Raw genomic sequence first — 20,850 nt, 5'->3', positions numbered from 1 at the left:
AATCTGCTTATTGATGCAGTGCCCACTTTCTGGGAAAAGGCTTTTCTAGAAGCTTTTAGGATTAGCCAGTGTTTTGGGGCATCAAATAAAGAGCAAATTGTGTCCAGCGAGGAATGACTGAGGTGTATCGAGATGCAGCTGCTCAGAGACTGTGTTAGAGAACTGGAACTGGAACTGCAACTTGATGACCTTCGGCTTATTAGGGAACATGAGGAGGTGATTAATAGGAGCTACACGGGGTTAGTCACCACAAGGCTACAGGTGACAGATAAATGGGTGACTGTCAAGAGAGGGAAGGGGAAAATGTCAGATAGTGGAGAGCACCCCTGTGGCTGTCCCCCTCAACAATAAGTACTCTATTTTGAGTACTGTTGGGAGAGTACAACCTCCCTGGGGGAAGCAACAGTGGCTGTGCCTCTGGCACTGAGTCTGTCCCTGTGGGTCAGAAGGATAGGGAACTGAAGGGGATGGCAGCAGTAATAGGGGACTCAAAATTTGGGGGACAAATAGGAGATTCTGTGCATGTGAAAAAGAAACATGGATGGTAGCTTGTCTCCCAGGTGCCAGTGTCTGATGTGGCCATCAGCGAGGCTGGAAGTCTCCTGGAAATCCCACATCTGGCCCTGCAGACATACCGCCCATTCTCTCAAGAGTTAAATAAGAAAAAGAAATGAGAAATAAACTTACCTTGCCTCCATGTGTTGAACCAAAGCCTTAGTACTGACTCAGACGACTCCGATGATGTCCGCTCCACTAGACGGTACCTCTCTTTCATGGAGACTGGGTTATACAAGCTCCGCACCACGCCTGAACAGGAACACTTTTACTGTTTCTGCGTGATATTTATCCTTATCAAAGCCATGCTGACTCCTTCTAATCAGCCCCTCCATTTCCAAGTGGTTATAAATCCTGTCCTTTAGAAGTTTTTCCAATATTTCTCCTCCTTATTGAAGTAAGGCTCATCGGCCTTTAGTTGCTTGGCTTATCCCTACTGCCCTTTTGGAATAAGAGAACAACATTCAAGATTCAATATTCAAATTTACTTATGTGTTTGTGACCTCCAACAAGTGCAATTATCTTCCTTTGGGGTGTTTCTCCCTTGACACCCTTTGACATGAGCTTTAGCAAGGTTCCTGGATGCCACACTCAGTCAAACGTTGTTGAGATTAAGGGCAGCCACTCACCCTATTCCTCGGCAATTTATTAGTTGGAATTTGGTGGTTGTTGAAGGTCAAGGCATCCTAGCCCCAGTACGTTGCCTCAGGAGTTTCAGAGTTAATCTGAAATTGGCTGCAGTGTGTCTCGTGGGAAGATGAGATGTAACTGCTTGAGCTTCTCCAGGTTGTCATGAGGTAACAGGCCAATGAAAGAGAGCAATACGCAGACACAAACTGCTGGAGGAACTCAGCAGGTCAGGCAGCATCAATAGAGGTGAATATACAGTCAACATTTTGGGCCAAGACCCTTCATCAGCACTGGAAAGGAAGGTGGCGGAGGCCAGAATAAGAAAGCAGAGAGGGAAAGGAGTACAAGGTAGCAGGGATAGGTGAAACCAGGTAAGGAGGAAGATGGATGGATGGGGGAAGGGGGGGATAAAGCACATCTTTCTACTAGACTTGGAATGTTAAGAACAGAAGAAATAGGAGCAGAAGTCAACCTCCTAGGACCTGCTCCACTATTCATTAAGATCATAGCTGATTCAAACTTGGTGTCAGCTCAATTTTATAAGTCTACTCCTCAAACTCTTCATTTCCATGTAGGCAAAATCCTGTAGGTCTCAGCATTAAATAAATTCTGTGGCAGTCACTATCGCCATAGCTCTCTGGAGTAGATCATTACAAATCAAAGGATAGATAATTACCCTCTAAGAAAGGGAATTCCTCATCATCTCTATTTTAAACAGACAGCCCCTTAGTATCCGTACCCCTAATTTTAGGTTCCCGTAAGGGAAAACCTCCTCAGCATGTTCCCTTTCAAGTCCCTCAGAACCTCACGTCGTGGACTCCACTAGTTATTTTAAACTCCATTGATGTCACCCAACAGAGATAGTTCTTCATATCGAAAACTCTCCTCAGAACATGATACAAATGAAACTGGTTAGCAGGGAATGTTGACATGAGGAAATCTGCAGATGCTGGAAATTCAAGCAACACACACAAAAAACGCTGGTGAACGCAGCAGGCCAGGCAGCATCTATAGGAAGAGGTACAGTCGAGGTTTCGGGCTGAGACCCTCCGTCTTCTTTCAGTTAATCCTGACGAAGAGTCCCAGTCCAAAACATCGACTGTACCTCTTCCTATAGATGCTGCCTGGCCTGCTGCGTTCACCAGCATTTTTTGTGTGTGTTGCAGGGAATGTTGGTTGGCATGGACAGGTTAGGCTGAAGGGCCTATTTCTGTATTAAATAATGACTGAGAGAAGGGAGGAAATTAGCTCTGTCGTGCAGAAAAGATGAGAGGAATGGGAAGGACAAAGGATATATCTTTGATATGTCAGGCTTTTCTCTTTGGAGCAAAGGAGCATGAGGAGTGACTTGATAGAGGTGTATAAGATGATAAGAGGCATAGATAGAGTAGAGGCTCAGAGCCTTTTTCCCAAGGTGGAAATGGCTAATACAAGAGGACATAACTTTAAGGTGATTGCAAGAAAGTATAGAGGGGATATCGGAATAGGCTTTTTACACAGAGTGGTGGATGCACTGACGGGTGATGGCAGAGGCAGATACATTAGAGACTGTGATAGGTACATGGATGAAAGAAAAATGGAGGGCTATATAGGAGAGAAGGGTTAGATGGCCTTGGAGGAGGCACAATGCCATGGACAGAAGGATCAGTACTATGCTGTAATGTTCTATGTTTTATGTGAGACTAGGCTTGCCCGTCAGACATGATTATAGACTAATAGTCATAGTCATACTTTATTGATCCCAGGGGAAATTGATTTTCGTTACAGTTGCACCATAAATAATAAATAGTAATAAAACCATAGATAGTTAAATAGTAATATGTAAATTATGCCAGTAAATTATGAAATAAGTCCAGGACCATCCTATTGGCTCAGGGTGTCTGACCCTCCAAGGGAGGAGTTGTAAAGTTTGACGGCCACAGACAGGAATGACTTCCTATGAGCTCTGTGTTGCATCTCAATAGAATGAGTCCCTGGTTGAATGTACTCCTGTGCCCACCCAGTACATTATGTAGTGGATGGGAGACATTGTCCAAGATGGCATGCAACTTAGACAGCATCCTCTTTTCAGACACCACCATCAGAGAGTCCAGTTCCATCCCCACAACATCACTGGCCTTACGAGTGAGTTTGTTGATTCTGTTGGTGTCTGCTACCCTCAGCCTGCTGCCCCAGCACACAACAGCAAACATGATAGCACTGGCCACCACAGACTCGTAAAACATCCTCAGCATCGTCTGGCAGATGTTAAAGGACCTCAGTCTCCTCAGGAAATAGAGATGGCTCTGACCCTTCTTGTAGACAGCCTCAGTGTTCTTTGACCAGTCCAGTTTATTGTCAATTCGTATCCCCAGGTATTTGTAATCCTCCACTATGTCCACACTGACCCCCTGGATGGAAACAGGGGTCACCGGTACCTTAGCTCTGCTCAGCTCTACCACCAGCTCCTTAGTCTTTTTCACATTAAGCTGCAGATAATTCTGCTCACACCATGTGACAAAGTTTCCTACCATAGCCCTGTACTCAACCTCATCTCCCTTGCTGATGCATCCAACTATGGCAGAGTCATCCGAAAACTTCTGAAGATGACAAGATTCTGTGCAGAAGTTGAAGTCCGAGGTGTAAATGGTGAAGAGAAAGGGAGACAAGACAGTCCCCTGTGGAGCCCCAGTGCTGCTGATCACTCTGTCGGACACACAGTGTTGCAAGCACACGTACGGCGGTCTGCCAGTCAATAATCAAGAATCCATGATACCAGGGAAGCATCCACCTGCATCGCTGTCAGCTTCTCCCCCAGCAGAGCAGGGCGGATGGTGTTGAACGCACTGGAGAAGTCAAAAAACATGACCCTCACAGTGCTTGCTGGCTTGTCCAGGTGGGGGTAGACACGGTTCAGCAGGAAAACGATGGCATCCTCAACTCCTAGTCGGGGCTGGTAGGCGAACTGGAGGGGATCTAAATGTGGCCTGACCATAGGCCGGAACAGCTCCAGAACAAGTCTCTCCAGGGTATTCATGATGTGGGAGGTCAATGCCACCGGTCTGTAGTCATTGAGGCCGCTGGGGCGCGGCGTCTTCGGCACAGGGACGAGGCAGGAACCCTTCCACAGCACAGGAACCCTCCGGAGCCTCAGACTCAGGTTGAATACATGGCGAAGTACTCCACATAGCTGAGGGGCACAGGCTTTGAGCACCCTGGTACTGACACCATCCGGTCCCGCAGCCTTGCTTGGTTTGAGACGTTTCAGCTGCCTTCTCACCTGTTCGGCTATGAAGCCCACCGTGGTGGTTTCGTGTGGGGAAGGGGTATAGTCATGAGAGCAGGATGGGGGACTGTGAGGTGGGGTAGGAGGGGTAGTTCCGGCAAACTAGCAACAGAGGAGCTGAAGGCAGTGTGGACAGGGCCAATGAACTTAACCTGTTCTTTAACAGATTTGACATTGTGGCCCCTGCCCATCCCCGACATGAGCCATCTGTTGTCGGCCCCCAACCAACACATATTCCACTCTCCCCTCCTTCACAGAGTCTTGTCATCTTCAGAAGTTTTCGAATGACTCTGCCATAGTTGGATGCATCAGCAAGGCAGATGAGGCTGAGTACAGGGCTACGGTAGGAAACTTTGTCACATGGTGTGAGCAGAATTATCTGCAGCTTAATGTGAAAGACTAAGGAGCTGGTGGTAGACCTGAGGAGAGCTAAGGTACCAGTGACCCCTGTTTCCATCCAGGGGGTCAGTGTGGACATGGTGGAGGATTACAAATACCTGGGGATACGAATTGACAATAAACTGGACTGGTCAAAGAACACTGAGGCTGTCTACAAGAAGGGTCAGAGCCATTTCTATTTCCTGAGGAGACTGAGGTCCTTTAACATCTGCCAGACGATGCTGAGGGTGTTCTATGAGTCTGTGGTATCATGTTTGCTGTTGTGTGCTAGGGCAGCAGGCTGAGGGTAGCAGACACCGACAGAATCAACAAACTCATTCGTAAGGCCAGTGATGTTGTGGGGATGGAACTGGACTCTCTGACGGTGGTGTCTGAAAAGAGGATGCTGTCTAAGTTGCATGCCATCTTGGTCAATGTCTCCCATCCACTACATAATGTACTGGGTGGGCACAGGAGTACATTCAGCCAGCGACTCATTCTATCGAGATGCAACACAGAGCGTCATAGGAAGTCATTCCTGTCTGTGGCCATCAAACTTTACAACTCCTCCCTTGGAGGGTCAGACACCCTGAGCCAATAGGCTGGTCCTGGACTTATTTCCTGGCATAATTTATGTATGACTATTTAACTATTTATGGTTCTATTACTATTTATTATTTCCCCTGGGATCAATAAAGTATAACTATGCCTATGACTATGTGACAAATAAAGCTAATCTGACACAAGTTTTGTGAGATTTTTGAATTCACTGTTCAATGCCAAAGGCTGCAGAAGGTTATGTGTTGCTCCTCAAACTTGTTGGCACAGTGGAGGAGGCCACAGACAGACAACTCGGAGTGGGAGTGGAATGAGAATTAAAGTGAAAGGCCACTGGAGATCTTTTGCAAAGAAATCAGCTAATCTGCATTTAGTTTATCCTGTATAGGAGAGCCCATAACATGAGCATTGAATGTAGTTCACTGGAATGAAGAAGTGCAGGTGAATTGCTGCTACACCTGGAAGAAAAAAACTAAATTAGCAGGAGGATAGGAACCAGAGTGATGGGGTTGAGGATGGGACTGTTGGTATATATCTAGATGCAATGTACAGTGAGACTGTCAGGAAGAACATGGCAAAATTGCAGTCGAGATGAGTTGCAATATAATATGGGGACAAGATCAGAAAGGGTGACAAATACAGTACAGAAGCTGTTATATTTGAATGCATGCAGTTTATGGAATAAGGGAGGTGATCTAGTGCAGTTAGGGATTGGTAGGTATGATGTTGTGGACATCCCTGAGTCATGGTTGAAAGAAGATGGGAGCTTAACATTCAAGGGCACACATTGTATCGAAGGGACAGGCAGGTATGTAGGGGATGGGGTGGCTGTGTTGGTAAAACATGATATCAAATCCTTTAAAAGAAGTGACATATGATTGGAAGATGTAGAATCCTTGTGGTAGAGTTCAGAAATTGCAAGGGTAAAAAGACCCTGATGGGGGTTATATACAATCCTACAAATAATAGCCAGGAGGTGAGGTGCACATTCCAACCGGAGATGGAAAACACATGTCAAAAGGACAATGCTATGATAGTAATATGCAAGTAGATTGGGAAAATCAGGTTGGTGTTGGATCCCAAGAGAGAGAATTTGTAGAATGGTTATAAGATGGCTTTTTAGAGCAGCTTGTGGTTGAGCCAACTAAGGGAAAGGCTATTCTGATTTGATTAGGAACCCTTAGGAGGCAGTGATCATAATATGATAGAATTCACCCTGCATTTTGAGAGAGAGAAGTTAAAATCAGATGTATCAGTATTACAGTGTACTAAAGGGAATTTTAGAGACGTGAGTGAAGTTGGCCAAAGTTGATTGTAAGGGGACACTATCTGGGATGATGGCAGAACAGCAATGGCTGGAATTTCTGGGAGAAATTTGGAAGGCACAGGATAGATACATCCCAAAGAAGAAGTCATATTCTAAAGGCAGAACTATGCAACCGTGGGCTGACAAGGGAAGTCACAACAACATAAAAGCAAAAAAGAGGGCATATAATGGAGCAAAAATTAGTGGGGAGTTCGAGGATTGGGAATCTTTTAAAAACCAAAAAAAGGCAACTAAAAAGCCATTAAGAAGGGAAAAGATGAAATATAAAGATATGCTAGCCAATAATATCAAAGACAATACCAAAAGTTTTTTCATATATTTGAAGAGGCGAGAGTAGACATTGGACCATCAGAAAGTGATACTGGAGAGGTATTGATGGGGGACAAGGAAATGGCAGACAAACTAAATAAATATTTTGCACCTTCACTGTAGAAGACACAAGCAATTTGCCAGAAGTTCAAAAGTGTCAAGGGGCAGAATTTAGTGTTATCGCTATTATTTGGGAGAAGGTGGTTGGAAAGTTGAAAGACCTGAAGGTGGATAGGTCACCTGGACCAGATGGATTACACTCCAAGGTTCTGAAAGATGGTTGCAGAAATTGTGGAGGCATTGATAATGATCTTTCAAGAGTTACTAGAATCTGGCATGGGTACAGAGGACTGGAAAATTGCAAATGTCCACTCTAAGAAGGGAGAGAGACAGAAGAAAGAAAATTATAGCCCAGTTAGCCTGACCTCAGTAATGGGAAGATGTTGACATTGATTATTATGGGTGAGGTCTCAGCGTGATTTCCTTAAAGGAAAATCTTGCCTGACAAATCTTTTGGAATTCTTTGAGGAAATAACAACGAGGATAAATAAGGGAGAATCAGTTGATGTTATATATTTGGATTTTCAGAAGACCTTGGACAAGGTGCTGCACATGAGGCTGCTTAACAAGATAGGAGCCATGGTATTACAGGAAAGATACAAGAATGGATAGAGGATTGGCTGATTGGCAGGAGGTAAAGAGTGGGAATAAAGGCAGCCTTTACTGGTTGGCTGCTAGTGACTTGTGGTGTTCCATAGGGGTCGGTGTTGGGACAGTTTCTTTTTATATTATATGTCAATGATTTGGATGACAGAATTATTGGCTTGTAGCCAAGATTGCAGGCGATACGAAGATGGGTAGAGGACAGATAGTGTTGAGGAAGCAGAGAGACTGCAGAAGGACTGAGACAGATCAGGAGAATGGGCAAAGAAATGGCAGATTGAATACAATGTAGGGAAATGAATGGTCATGCACTTTGGTAGAAGAAATAAAAGCGTAGACTGTTCTCTAAATGGGCAGAAAATTCAAAAATCTGAGGTGCAAGGGGACTTGGAAGTCCTCGTACAAGGTTCCCTAAAGGTTAACTTGCAGGTTGAGTCAGTGCTAAGGAATACTAATGCAATGTTGTCATTCATTTTGAGAGGACTAGAATATAAAAGCAAAGATGTAATGCTGAGGCTTTATAAAGCACTGGTGAGGCTGCACGGGCATTGTGAATCGTTTTAGGCCCCCTTTCCCCCAGAATTAATAAAGTATGACTATGACTATGACTATTATCTAGGAAAGGATGTGCTGATATTGGAGAGGGTTCGGAGGAGGTTCATGAGAATGACTCCAGAAATGAAAGGGTTATCATAAAGGAGCTTTTGGTAGTTCTGGGGCTGTACTCGCTGGATTTAGAAGAATGAGGGAAAATCTGTTTGAAATCTATCAAATGCTGAAAGGCCTAGACAAGAGTGGATGTGAAGTAGATGTTTCCTATAGGGGGGAGTCTAGCAACAGAGGGCACAGCCTCAGAATAGACCAGGGACTCCCAACCTCCTTTATGGCACGGGCCCCTAGCATTAACCAAGGGGTTCTTGGCAATAGAGGTATGTCCATTTAGAATGGATATAAAGAATTTCTTTAGCCAGAGAGTGGTGAATCTGTGGAATTCGTTGCCACAGGCGGGCTGTGGAAGCCAGATCATTGGGTGTATTTAACGCAGAAGTTGATAGGTTCTTGATTAGTTAGGCTGTCAAAGGTTATGGGGAGAAAGCAGGTTAATGGAGCTGAGAGGCAAAATGGATCAGCCATGATGAAATGGTGGAGATGAGTTGATAGGCCGAATGGCCTAATTCTGCTCCTATCCCTTATGGCCTTATGAATGTTTGTGAAAGAATGGTGGTGGGAGGATGTGAAAAGATATGTCTTACACTTCCTACAGTTGCCTGGGAAAGTACCGTGACAAGGGGTTAGTTGGTGCAGATGGAAAAGTGGATTTCCCAAGAGAAATATCACATTGAGATGCTGAAGGGAAAGAGGTGCTGGAAGGATGACCCATTGAATACAAAGGCTGGTTGCAGTGAACCGTGGGACCCAGGGAACTCAATCTTACTCTTAGAGAAGGGGTGAGAGCAGAACCACAGAAGGTAGTCGAGATGCTGCCAAGGCCTCTGTCAGCTATTATAGAGGGGAAGCCACGGTTAAGGGTAAAGGGAGACGTGTGTGGAAAATCTTGTCATGAGAGCATATACAATGGGAGAGAAAGGAAGTGTGTAGAGAACTAAAGATGAGGGAGGCCCATCAAGTGTGTAACAAGTATAGGATGATGCTTAAAAAATTAGGAAGGTGTTCTATGTTCAGAAAAGGGTCACTAAGTATTACTGGCAGGCAGGATTGAGATAGATGTTGAAGATAAAAGAATAACCAGGAAAAATGTAGGGCCTACTAAGGACAACAGGGGCATTATGTGTGAGGAATCAGAAGGTAAAGACAACACGCTGGAGGAACTCAGCAGGTCGGGCAGCATCTGTGGAAACAGTCAATGTTTCGGGCCGAGACCCTTCGTCAGGACTGAAGAGGGAGGGGTCAGAGGCCCAATAAAGAAGGTGGAGAGAGGGTGGGAAGGAGAAGGCTGGTAGGTTCCAGGTGAAAAACCAGTAAGGGGAAAGATCAAGGGTTGGGGGAGGGGAAGCAAGGAGGGGATAGGCAGGAAGGGTGAAGAAGGAATAGGGGAAAGCACAATGGGTAGTAGAAGGAGGCAGAACCATGAGGGAGGTGTTAGGCAGCTGGAATAGGGAGCAGAGTGAAACTGGGATGGGGGAAGGGAGGGGGAGGGATTACCGGAAGTTCCTTCAACCTGAGTTTGGCCTCATCATGGCAGTAGAGGAGGCCATGTATGGACATATCTGAATGGGAATGTGAAGCAGGGTTGAAGTGAGTGGCAACCAGGAGATCCTGTCTGTTGTGGTGGATGGAGCGGAGATGCTCAACGAAGCGGTCCCCCAATCTGCGTCGGGTCTCACCGATGTAGAGGAGGCCGCACCAGGAGCACCGGATGCAATAGATGACCCCAACAGACTCACAATTGAAGTTTTGCCTCACTTGGAAGGACTGTTTGGGGCCCTGAATGGTGGCAAGAGAGGAGGTGTAGGGACAGGTGTAGCACTTGCGCTTACAGGGATAAGTGCCGGGTGGGAGATCCGTGGGGAGGGACATGTGGACCAGGGAGTCGCGGAGAGAACGATCCCTGCGGAAAGCGGAGAGGGGTGGAGAGGGAAAGATGTGCTTAGTGGTGGGGTCCTGTTGAAGATGGCGGAAGATGAGGAGGAAAATGTGCTGATGTACTGGATCCGGAGGCTGGTGGGGTGGTGGGTGAGGACAAGGGGAACTCTGTCCCTGTTTTGGTGACAGGAGGATGGGGTGAGGGCCGAAGTGTGGGAAATGGAGGAGATGCAGGTGAGAGCATCATTGATGACGACAGAAAGGAAACCACGATCCTTAAAGAAAGAGGACATTTGAGATGTCCTGAAATGGAAAGCCTCATCCTGGGAGCAGATGCGGTGGAGACGGAGAAACTGGGAATAGGGAATGGCATTTTTGCACGTGGCAGGGTGGGAAGAGGTATAGTCGAGGTAGTTATGAGAGTCAGTAGATGTCAGTGGACAGTCTGTCTCCAGAGATGGAGACCGAGAGATCGAGAAAGGGGAGAGAAGTGTCAGAGATAGACCAAGTGAATTTGAGGGCTGAGTGGAAGTTAGAAGCAAAGTCGATGAAATTGACGAGCTCAGCATGGGTGCAGGAAGCAGCACTGATGTAGTCGTCAATGTAGCGAAGGAGAAGTTGGGGAGCAGTACCAGTATAGGTTTGGAGCACAGACTGTTCGCTCCGCGACTCCCTGGTCCACACGTCCCTCCCCGCGGATCTCAAGTGGTTTCTAACCTGAAGGAACATAGAATTAAACAGCATGGAAAATGGCCCTTTGACCCTTCGGCATATGCTATCCTTCAAGTACACATTTACACCAATCCTCTACTAATCCCTTTCCCATCAACTCGTTTAGCTGGATTCCAATGATAATTTAATGTGCCCAATGAACCTAACAACAATAATTTATTAGCTGAGGAAGTAGGACATCCTAGCAGGAAATTTCTTTGGACTTGAAATGATTCAAACATCCAAAATTGTAGTAAGCGCCTCAGGGTTACAACCTCCCCGCTGTATATCACCGTGGGATAAAACATAACCAATGGTCATACTGGAGGATTTTGGAAGTATCTGCAGTTCATCAGTCTAATGTTTTTAAGGTCTCCTTGGTTTATTTGAGCAATTCTCTTAATTTAAATATGCCCTGGAGAAATTCACCTTGCCTTCCTGTTAGTTTGGTTCATCTGCCTGTATCTGACTAAATCTGAATTTACACAAATGTGTTTTCTGAGGAGCAGCAGAGGCTGAGAGGAGAGCTGATAAATGTTAATAAAGTTATTAGAAGCACAGATAGAGTAGACAACCAGTATCTTTTCACCAGGGTTGAAATGTCTAACCAGGAAGGCATGCAGAAAGGAGATGTACATGGCAAGTGTCTTTTATGGAGTACCTGCAATGTGCTGCAGGGGGTGGTGGTGGAGGCAAACGTAAATCCAGTAAAGGTGCTTAAGAGGCTCTCTTAAACACATGGAAGACAGGGAAATAGGCATTGTGTAGGCAGGGAGGGGTTATTCAGTTAGGCACTTCATTACTAGTTCCGCACAACATTTTGGGCCAAGATGCCTGTTCTCATCCTGTACTGTTCCATGTTCTATATGGTCGTCCCGTTGATGTAGATGATCTTGTGGATTGGCTTTTGCTAAATTTTTCTGTTATTGAGACTCCAGTGTTCAGATTAAAAGTCCCTCTCCTCTTTCTCCTTCAGACTGCCATTCTGTCTGCACAGTCTGCTGCCAATGTGAAGAAAGAGGCTCTGCGACAGCCAGCACTAGAGATCCTGGAGACGTCGAGCCAAGAATCTTCATTGGAAAGTGACACTGATGATGAGGAAGATGACTACATGGACATATGACTGGATTCTCAAGCTGTAGCTATGGGCAGCTACATGAGGAGGATCTACATATACTGTTATAAAAATAAATTTTCTATGTGAGACGGGAGTGCGTGATACTTTCTATGAAGCTCATTGGATAAGTTTGTAGCATTCTCTTACCAGTGTTGGCTGTTGTAAATATTAAAAGCACCATGGCAGCGAGCCTTTGAGCCTCACTGGATTCTTTGTTTCTAACTTCAAGGGAAGGCTCAGACCTTTCTGGAGGAGAAATGTTGATTTATTTTGGAAGAGCAGAGTTAACTGCATTCAGGGTCGAGACTCAACCATTGGAATGGTTCCCTTTCTGACCCAGGGAGCTTGTTCCCTCACTGAGTTTCCAGTTCAGTCTTTGGGTGGAAAATCTGAAGTAAGGACATCCAAAAACAGTCACTTACGGCAGACACCAAGCAAAAGGTATACCTTAATGATTAGCAGAGGGTGGAGAATGGTGGAAATATGATAGCTCTGTAATACTGAGGGCCTGCCAGCTGTTCCTAGCTATTTCCAGCTTTCCTGGTGTAGTTTCTGCTGGACGTTTTAGCCCTTCTTAGAGCCCGCCTTGAATTAGTAAGTGCAGGTCACATAGTTTAGAATGGATTGGGACTTGGTTAGTTTTCCTGTAGATTCTGCTAACTTCTTGTAAGATAATGCACTTAACTTCCCTCCATGCATCATAGCTGAAGTCGGGCATTACATAAATCTAATGGGAGAGAGGATTTCAACAATTCCTGTTACTTTTATACTGAACCTCTTTCTGCCTTGCAACTTTTTAAATCATAAATGGATAAATGTTAGTTTCCTTTGCATGATGTTAGTCAATATTATACATCTGTATATCTTAGAGCTCAGTGAACTGCTCTCAATGCTAGATCCAGGAGTCTGGAACGTGGAGTAGGATGCTGGGAGATGTTGAGAGGGTAAAGATCGAGATGTAATTGTCCAACCCAACAGCAAGTTTTTCAGGAAGTTTCTTCAGTAATATCTCTTTCCATTTAATAATCAGAAGGTCATGCAAGCCCATGCAAGCTCGAGTTTCAGATTTTTTTTGGGAGGAGGCAACTCGCAAGAAGGGAAATGTCACACAGAGCAACGTTCTTTCAAAAAAGAGAAGAAGAGTTTTGAATTTGTAGTCAGTGTCAGCCCAAGACCCAAGAGGAGGATGGAGAGCTAGAGCAAACAACTGTAGTCAGTCATCCAATTTTCATTCACTAATATAACAACACCAGGCCAATGAATACCTCTGGAATCTGAAACTAATAGCACACTCAGTCACATTGTGTCAAACAAGAAAATATCACCAAGGTCTGATATGTTCGAGAATACTGACAGTGTCTGTATATAGCAACTGTCCACCTTCATTTTTGTCTCACTCCTCATGTTCTGGGCCAGATCTTACTGTGGTGGAGCTGTAAATTAGATATTTTCCTGCATTCTATAAGCCAATTAGAATTTTCTGCATAATTTAGAGGCTATTAATGGCACTGTTTGGGCAACAGAGTATCTCAGTGTATCCTTAACCAGAAATTTGAGAAAGCCACAGTTGGGAGAAATTCTTTTTCAGAATTTTTTTTCAAAAAGTGATTATTTTTTGATAAAGAAAGATTATGTTAAGAGAAAAGATGATACTAACAGAAGCAAGTATAAAACATCTTAATTCTCTAAACCAGAGTTTTTCAACTGTGGTTCCATGAGAGGTCGCTAGGAGGTCAGCAAGAGATGGTGATTAAAAAAAACATTTTTTGAATTTGACACAATGCACGGTGCTAGCATGGTGGGCAGTGACTGAGCTGCCCCATTAGCAATCTCGTTAGAGGTCTCAGCTCAGTCTGGCAGGCCCAGTAGGACCGTACTTATTTGCTTGAGTCCATTCTCAGTTTTTGATGCAAGATAGAAGAAGCCGTTAATAATTGGCGAGCTCTGTATTGGACAGAGGGAAGGACGGTAGCCTGATAATTGGTGACCACTCTATGGTACAGAGGGGAGGACGATAGAATGATAATTGGTGACTGCTGTATTGCACGAGGGGAGGACGGTAGGCTGATAATTGGTGAGTGTTATATTGCATGGAGGGGAGGATGGTAGGCTGGTAATTGGTGACCACTGTATGGTACAGAGGGGAGGATGGTAGGATGATAATTGGTGAGTGTTGTATTGCATGGAAGAGAGGACAGTAGGCTGATAATTGGTGAGTGTTATATTGCATGGAGAGGAGGACGGTAGGTTGATAATTGGTGAGCACTGTATTGCATGGAGGGGAATACAGTAGGTTGATAATTGGTGAGTGCTGTAAACAGATGGGAGGACGGTAGGCTGATAATTGGTGAATGTTGTATTGCATGGAGGGAAGGAAGGTAGGCTGATATTTGGTTAGCGATGTATTACATGGAATGGAGGTCGGTAGGCTGATAAGGAGCATGAAGTGTGTTTTCCGAGCCTTGAACGGACTCGCCCAACTTGGGCTAGAACGTCAGCTTCTCCCTCTTGATTACCTCCCCCAACTTTCCCTTACCCGCCACTTATGGGAGCAAACAAACTACCAGTGTAGTAGAAAATTATATCTACCGAGTCTGCCTTTAGAAAAATTAAATCCCATTTTGGCTTAAGCCAATTATTTAACAGAAATTTATTATGTTTCCCTTATGAGTTTTAAAATTTTATGAATTTAATTTCAAGAAAGGGAGGTAAAGCTTAACTACTTGTCTTTTTTCAAGAAATGTTGGCTAAAAATTCATTCTCTACTTAAAAGATCATTGACAATTATTTGTGGATTATTATATCTCCAATTTACTGATCATGCTACCGTACTGTGAGTTGTGGATATAATTTTTACGCAGGGATTCCCTGAGACCTGAAAATTATTTCAAGGGTTCCTCCAGGCCAAAAAGGTTGAGAAAGACTGCTCTAAACAAAATTTGCTGTATGGAGGATTGAAACTCAACAGGTAAAAAGTTGCCCTTTTCTGGCCCAGACAGGTTGATTGCTTTGTATTATCTCAATATTGAAACTATTGCAAGCACAGTGAATTTAACAGGTTTTTAGCAGTAAACATGAAGGGAAAAGCCAGATGTTTTTTTGCATAAGGCAGGTGGTGGGGTGATGTAAATATATTGAGTTCCAGAGCTTGGCAACACCCAGCATCCATTGAACCTGCTGGCCAACTTGTGCAATATTAGAAGCATACTTTCCAAAAAGGGTTTTGCAGTACATTCAGATCAATTAATACTGGAGTTATTTCATTGTTCTGAGCCTTTTCACAGTACATTGGGCTGGAGTGGTGCATTACCGAGTGACTCCAATGAAGTGGCTAGCGTCTGTTATCAGGCATAGGAACCCACAAAAGCTGCCTGCAGGAAAGCTGTCAATCAACATCTAACTAAAGCATACAATACAGTAAAAGATAGTTGGTTATCAGTATTCCCGCACTGTCTTTATACGCAGAATAAGAAGTGATTCTGGCAAATCTGTCACTCATTGGTTATTCCACAATTTATAATAATTAAATGGGTCTTGAAGTTACCGTTTCATTTTCAAATTATTAAATGATTTGCAAAATGTGGAAAGCACTGATGAATTGCTAAAACACAGTTCTGTATCTGAATGTGTATTAGATCACACACTCACACACACATTCACTCATGTATTCACTCACTCTTGCAGAGAGAGAGAGAGAGAGAGAGAGACAGACACACATACACAGTTTCTCCTTCCCATTGTGTCCCAACAAACTGAATCTGTCAGTAGATTGTTTGAGGCTTGCTCTTGCATTTACCAATGGTCACCTACAGTGGTGGTGAGTTTAGACAGGTCCCATGAGTAAGCTTTGGCACAAGGAGTTGGAACTTGTATTTATTTAGTAACATTAATGCAAATTGTCCTCAGCCATTCATAGGATAGCATCTAAAGATGAACCAAAAGCTTCTTGGAAATGCTTTTAGGAAGGTAGACTTGAGCAACAAAGGAAGAAGTGGCAAGTTAGAGGAGTGGGAATTCTCAAGTGTACGCCCTTGGCAGCTGAGGTTTCAGGCCCGCCGGACGTCAAAGTGGTGGAGTGACCAAATTTAGGGATGTGGAAGAGGTCAGAAATTGCAGACAGAAAGGAGAAATGGGTCAAAACTTGGATAGGTGTGTCGGGAACCACTATTGGTAATGCATCAATAAACCAATAAGAAGAAAGAAGCTCCATCCACCAAATAATTGAAGAAACTATTGTTCTATAAAGTGCTATAGGAATTTAATTTACACGGTACTTTTTTTTCAATGACAGTAGTTGGATATAATTTACAATTCAGCTATAGAGACTGAGTCTTGTATTCTTCACATAGCACCAGTACAGGGAAGAAGGTACTTAACTGTTGGATGGGAAGTGGGTCAGACCACTTTGCATTTGATTGGTGCCATTCAGAATGCCACTTATTGAAGCTTCCTGCTACCAGCAGGCTCGGTCAAGTAGGGTGATTATGTTGGCCAGGGCAACCTGCTCTCAGGAAGCTTTCATTTTATTACAGCAGCATCAGGGAGTGAACAGCTTTCAGGTGATGAGAGGTTCTGCCCGTGGTCACTTGAGTGGAGGAAGGGCCAGAATGTGATTATTCGCTTTTGATACCTTGTTAGATACTACCTTGCTGAGACAATTCAGGGTAAATGACGGGGGTATAATTTGTATTTGAATATCTTGAGAAATGTAAAGTACCTGTCAGAGTGCCCAGCTGCAGATTGCAGTTAGTATTGAATGTCTTTTTATAAAGTACATTTTTTCTAAGGACTTCTGCCCATGGAGTGCACACTTCTACATTTTTAAAGAAAGTCTTTTTAAACCATGTAACCGCTTAGCAGCAAAAAACAATTAAATGTTAGGGCTTGACTGTTGAATGTTCTGTCACGGGAATGATAACTGCTTTTTATATACAGTATATGCCATGTTTTAACTGTAAAGCTATTTTAATTCAACTTTTGTGTATAAACAATGTTTTTTTTTGAAGACCAGAAAATCTGTTACAGTGTCCGCATGTGAAATGCTACAAGCTGAAGGCAGCTATCAATAAACTATAGTTCCTCGGGCAGGCTGAGGGCTTGACAGCCAATCTGACCCTATGTGTGTCTTTGCTTCACATTTGCTCCAGAGTCACAGAGCACTGCAGCACAGAAACAGGCACTTTGGCCCACGCAGTCATTGCTCTTGTTTCATGAACCCGCACCTGGACCATAGTCCTCCCATCTATGTTATCATCCAAACTTCTCTAAAATGTTCAAATCAACCGCAAGGACCAGAGCTACCCTTCTCCATAATTACCTTCAAACTAATAGCATTATGATCACTAAATCCAAAGTGTTTCCCTACACAAACTTCTGTCACCCACCCTGTCTCGTTCCCTAATAGGAGATCAGAAGTCACACTCTCTCTAGTTGAGACCACTAGAAATTGATTAAGGAAACTTTCCTGAATGCATTTGACAAACTCTATTCCCATTTTACAGAATGGGAGTCTCAGTCAAAGTTAAAATCACCTACTATCACAACTTTGTTTCTTGCAAAGATACCAGCTAACTGCACTCAAACCAGCAGAGAGCAGAACTTCTCATTGCATCCATCCAGGCTGAAGTCAGATGCACAGCAAGAGTCAGCCTAGCCTGTGCTGCTGCTGGTGTCCTGATAACCATCGGCCCTGTTGGCAGCCAGCAGAGGAGTGGTTGCACGCTCCCATTTCTGATAAGTGCTATTGATGTCCTGGATCACAGGCCCCTTTTTTTCCCAGTGGATTCTTGTTTCTGATTGTCATTCAGATCAGTTATTCTGCTTCTGCTCTTGACATCTCATGTATCAGTTTGAGGGACTACATCTGAATGTTCTAAAGTACGTAACACAGCCTTTCCACTGAATCACAGGTAAGTGGGTGTTCCATCCCAGCTTGTCACAATGGACTTTCTACGGAATTGGGTAGAATGAGGTCTTCTTAGGGAACCCTGTCACACGCCACAGTATTCTTCCACCCTCCTGCTAAATCAGCCTGCTCAATGGTTCATTGCTTGTTTCAGTCCCAGTCAGTTCTGCAGCAATGCACACACTTCTTTGAAAAGACCACTTGCCTTCATGCCTGTACATTGCGCCCCATCAGTCCACTGGCTGCTGAATTCCAGATGAAGGGTCTAGACTTGAAATGTTGACTGTCAATTTCTCTCTGCACAATGTATGAACAGCTGAATTTCTCCTGCATTTTGTGTGTTGTTCCAGATTCCAGTATCTGCATCCTCTTGTGTCCACAGACTGCTGAATTCTGTTACTTCTTGACCCATCTCTCCAAGGGCCCCAGAGAAGCCTCTGTGTAAAAAACTACATTCCTTGTTTTGCTTGTTAAACCCTGAAACTAGTGTATGCCTTGAATTTCCTGGCTCTGAGAAATTCCACAGTGGAGTGTGAAACTTCCTTCACCGAGCGCTGTGGGTACAGTGAGGTGACACCACTAAGCAGAGCTAAGTGTGGTCTTATTCATTTAGAAGATAAGACCATAAGATACAGGAGCAGAATTAGGTAATTTGGCCCACTGAGTCTGCTGCATCATTTCATCATAGCTGATTTATTTTCCATCTCAGCCCGGTCTCCTGCCTTCCCCCCGCACCATATCCCTTCATGCCCTGACTAATCAAGAACCTATGAACTTCTACCTCAAATATACCTAAAGACTTGGCCTCTACAACCACCCGTGGCAACAAATTCCACAGATTTACCACCTTCTGGCTTAAAAAATTCTTCCTCATCTCCATTCTAAATGGATGTCCCTCTATTCTGAGGCTGGGTTCTCTGGTCTTACCATAGGGAACATCCTCTCCACATTCAATCTTTCGAGGCCTTTCAACATTTGATAGGTTTCAATGAGGTCACCACTCATTCTTTTGAATTCCAGTGAGTCAAGGCCCAGAGCAATCAAACACTCTTCACATTTTAACTCCTGGAATTATTTTCGTAAACCTCCTTTGAACCCTTTCTAAGGATATTCCCTTTCTAAGGTCCAAAGTTGGACCATGCTATGTTGAAGATGGACTGTACTCTGCCCAGCAATCCATGGATGTGTTGGTTGTTAATGCAAATGGCACATTTCACTGTAGGTAAATAACAAAGCTGGAATTGTTACTTGTTGTTTTCTTGGAACAGAGATTAAGAGATACCGACCTTTTCAACAACTCTAAGATCAATCTAACCCTTCCCTCTTACATAGTCCTCCATTCTTCTATCATCCATGTACCTATCTAAGAGTTGCTTAAATGCCCCTAATGAATCCTTGGCAGGGTGTTCCATGCACCCACTACTCTCTGTAAAGAACTTACCTCTAGCAGCACCTCTATACTTTCTTCCAACCACCTTAAAATTATGGCCCTCTTCTCTCTGTCCTGGGAAAAACATCTCTGGCTGTCCACTCTATCTATGCCTCCTAGCATCTTTATCAAGTCACCTCTCATCCTCCTTCATTCCAAAGAGAAAAGGCCAAGTCTTGCTCAACTTATCTTAATAAGACACGCCCTCCAGTCTTGGCAGTATCCTGATAAGTCCATTTTGCACTCTCTCTAAAGCTTCCACATCTTTCCTAATGAGGTGGCAAGAAGGACAGGCAGGTGACTAGACAGGATAATTCACTGTGCGATATAAATATAGCAAAATCAGTAACAGATAACTGATCTAAATGTACTGTATTTAAATGCACGCAGCATTAGAAATAAAGTGGATAACCTTGTTGTACAGCTACAGGTTAAAAGAAATGACATTGTGGCCATCACCAAGTCATGGCTAAATGATGGATGTGATTGGGAGCTGAATGTCCAAGGATACGCAGTGTATAGGAAAGATAGGAAGGTAGGTAAAGGGGGTGGCGTGACCCTGATGGTAATCAACGATATCAAATCACTAGAAAGAAGGGACATAGGATCAGAAGAGATAGAATCCTTATGGGTCGAGTTAAGAAATGGCAAGGGTAAAAAGACACTAATAGCAGTTATATACAGGCCTCCAAACAGCAGCCGGGATGTGGACTACAAATTACAGCTGGAAATAGAAAAAGCGTGTCAGAAGGAAAATGTCAAGATAATTATGGGGGATTTTAATACGAAAGTGGATTGGGAAAGTCAGGAAGGGTACTGGATCTCAGGAGCAGGAGTTTGTAGAATGCCTACGGGATGGCTTTTCGGAGCAGCTCGTCCATAAGCCCACCAGGGGATCGGCTGTTTTGGATTGGGTGCTGTGTAATGAACCTGAGGCGATTAGGGAGCTGGAGGTAATGGAACCCCTTGGAAGTAGTGATCATAATATCATTGAGTTCAGTTTCAAATCTGAAAAGGAGAAGCTGGTATCAGGTGTATCGATATTTTGGTGGAACAAAGGAAATTACAGTGGTATGAGAGAGGAACTGGCCCAAGTCGATTGGAAAAGTAAGCTAGATAGAGCAGAATTGGATGAAATTCCTACAAGAAATAAGGAAAGTGCAGGAAAAATATATTCCAAGAAAAAAGAAAATCATGAATGGAAAAATGGCACAAATGTGGTGAACGAGAGAGGTTAAGGCTAAGATAAAAGCAAAAGAGACGGCGTACAAGGAAGCAAAAATTAGTGGGAAAACTGAGGACTGGACAACTTTTAAAAACTTACAGAAGGAAACTAAGAAAGTCATTAGGAAAGAAAAGATGAATTATGAAATGAAGTTGGCAAATAACATTAAAAAAGGATACTAAGAGTTTTTTTATATATATGAAGAGTAAAAGAGTGATACAGGTAGATATAGGG

The 20,850-nt window shown here is 43.9% G+C and overlaps 1 protein-coding gene across 2 annotated transcripts in view; it reads left to right on the top strand.

Moving 5' to 3' along the window:
- Window positions 1–17,159, top strand: part of cabin1 (calcineurin binding protein 1) — a 667,425-nt gene extending 650,266 nt beyond the window's left edge. For both annotated transcript variants that reach the window (XM_072243543.1, XM_072243541.1), the window contains exon 36: window positions 11,917–17,159. In XM_072243543.1, the coding sequence (XP_072099644.1) occupies window positions 11,917–12,063 (147 nt within the window). In that variant the 3' untranslated portion in view covers window positions 12,064–17,159. The remainder of the gene's footprint in view (window positions 1–11,916) is intronic.
- Window positions 17,160–20,850: the final 3,691 nt, after the last annotated feature.

This window comes from Mobula birostris, chromosome 25 (assembly GCF_030028105.1).
Source record: "Mobula birostris isolate sMobBir1 chromosome 25, sMobBir1.hap1, whole genome shotgun sequence".
Taxonomy (NCBI): domain Eukaryota; kingdom Metazoa; phylum Chordata; class Chondrichthyes; order Myliobatiformes; family Myliobatidae; genus Mobula; species Mobula birostris.
This window is presented reverse-complemented; position numbering and strand designations above follow the sequence as displayed.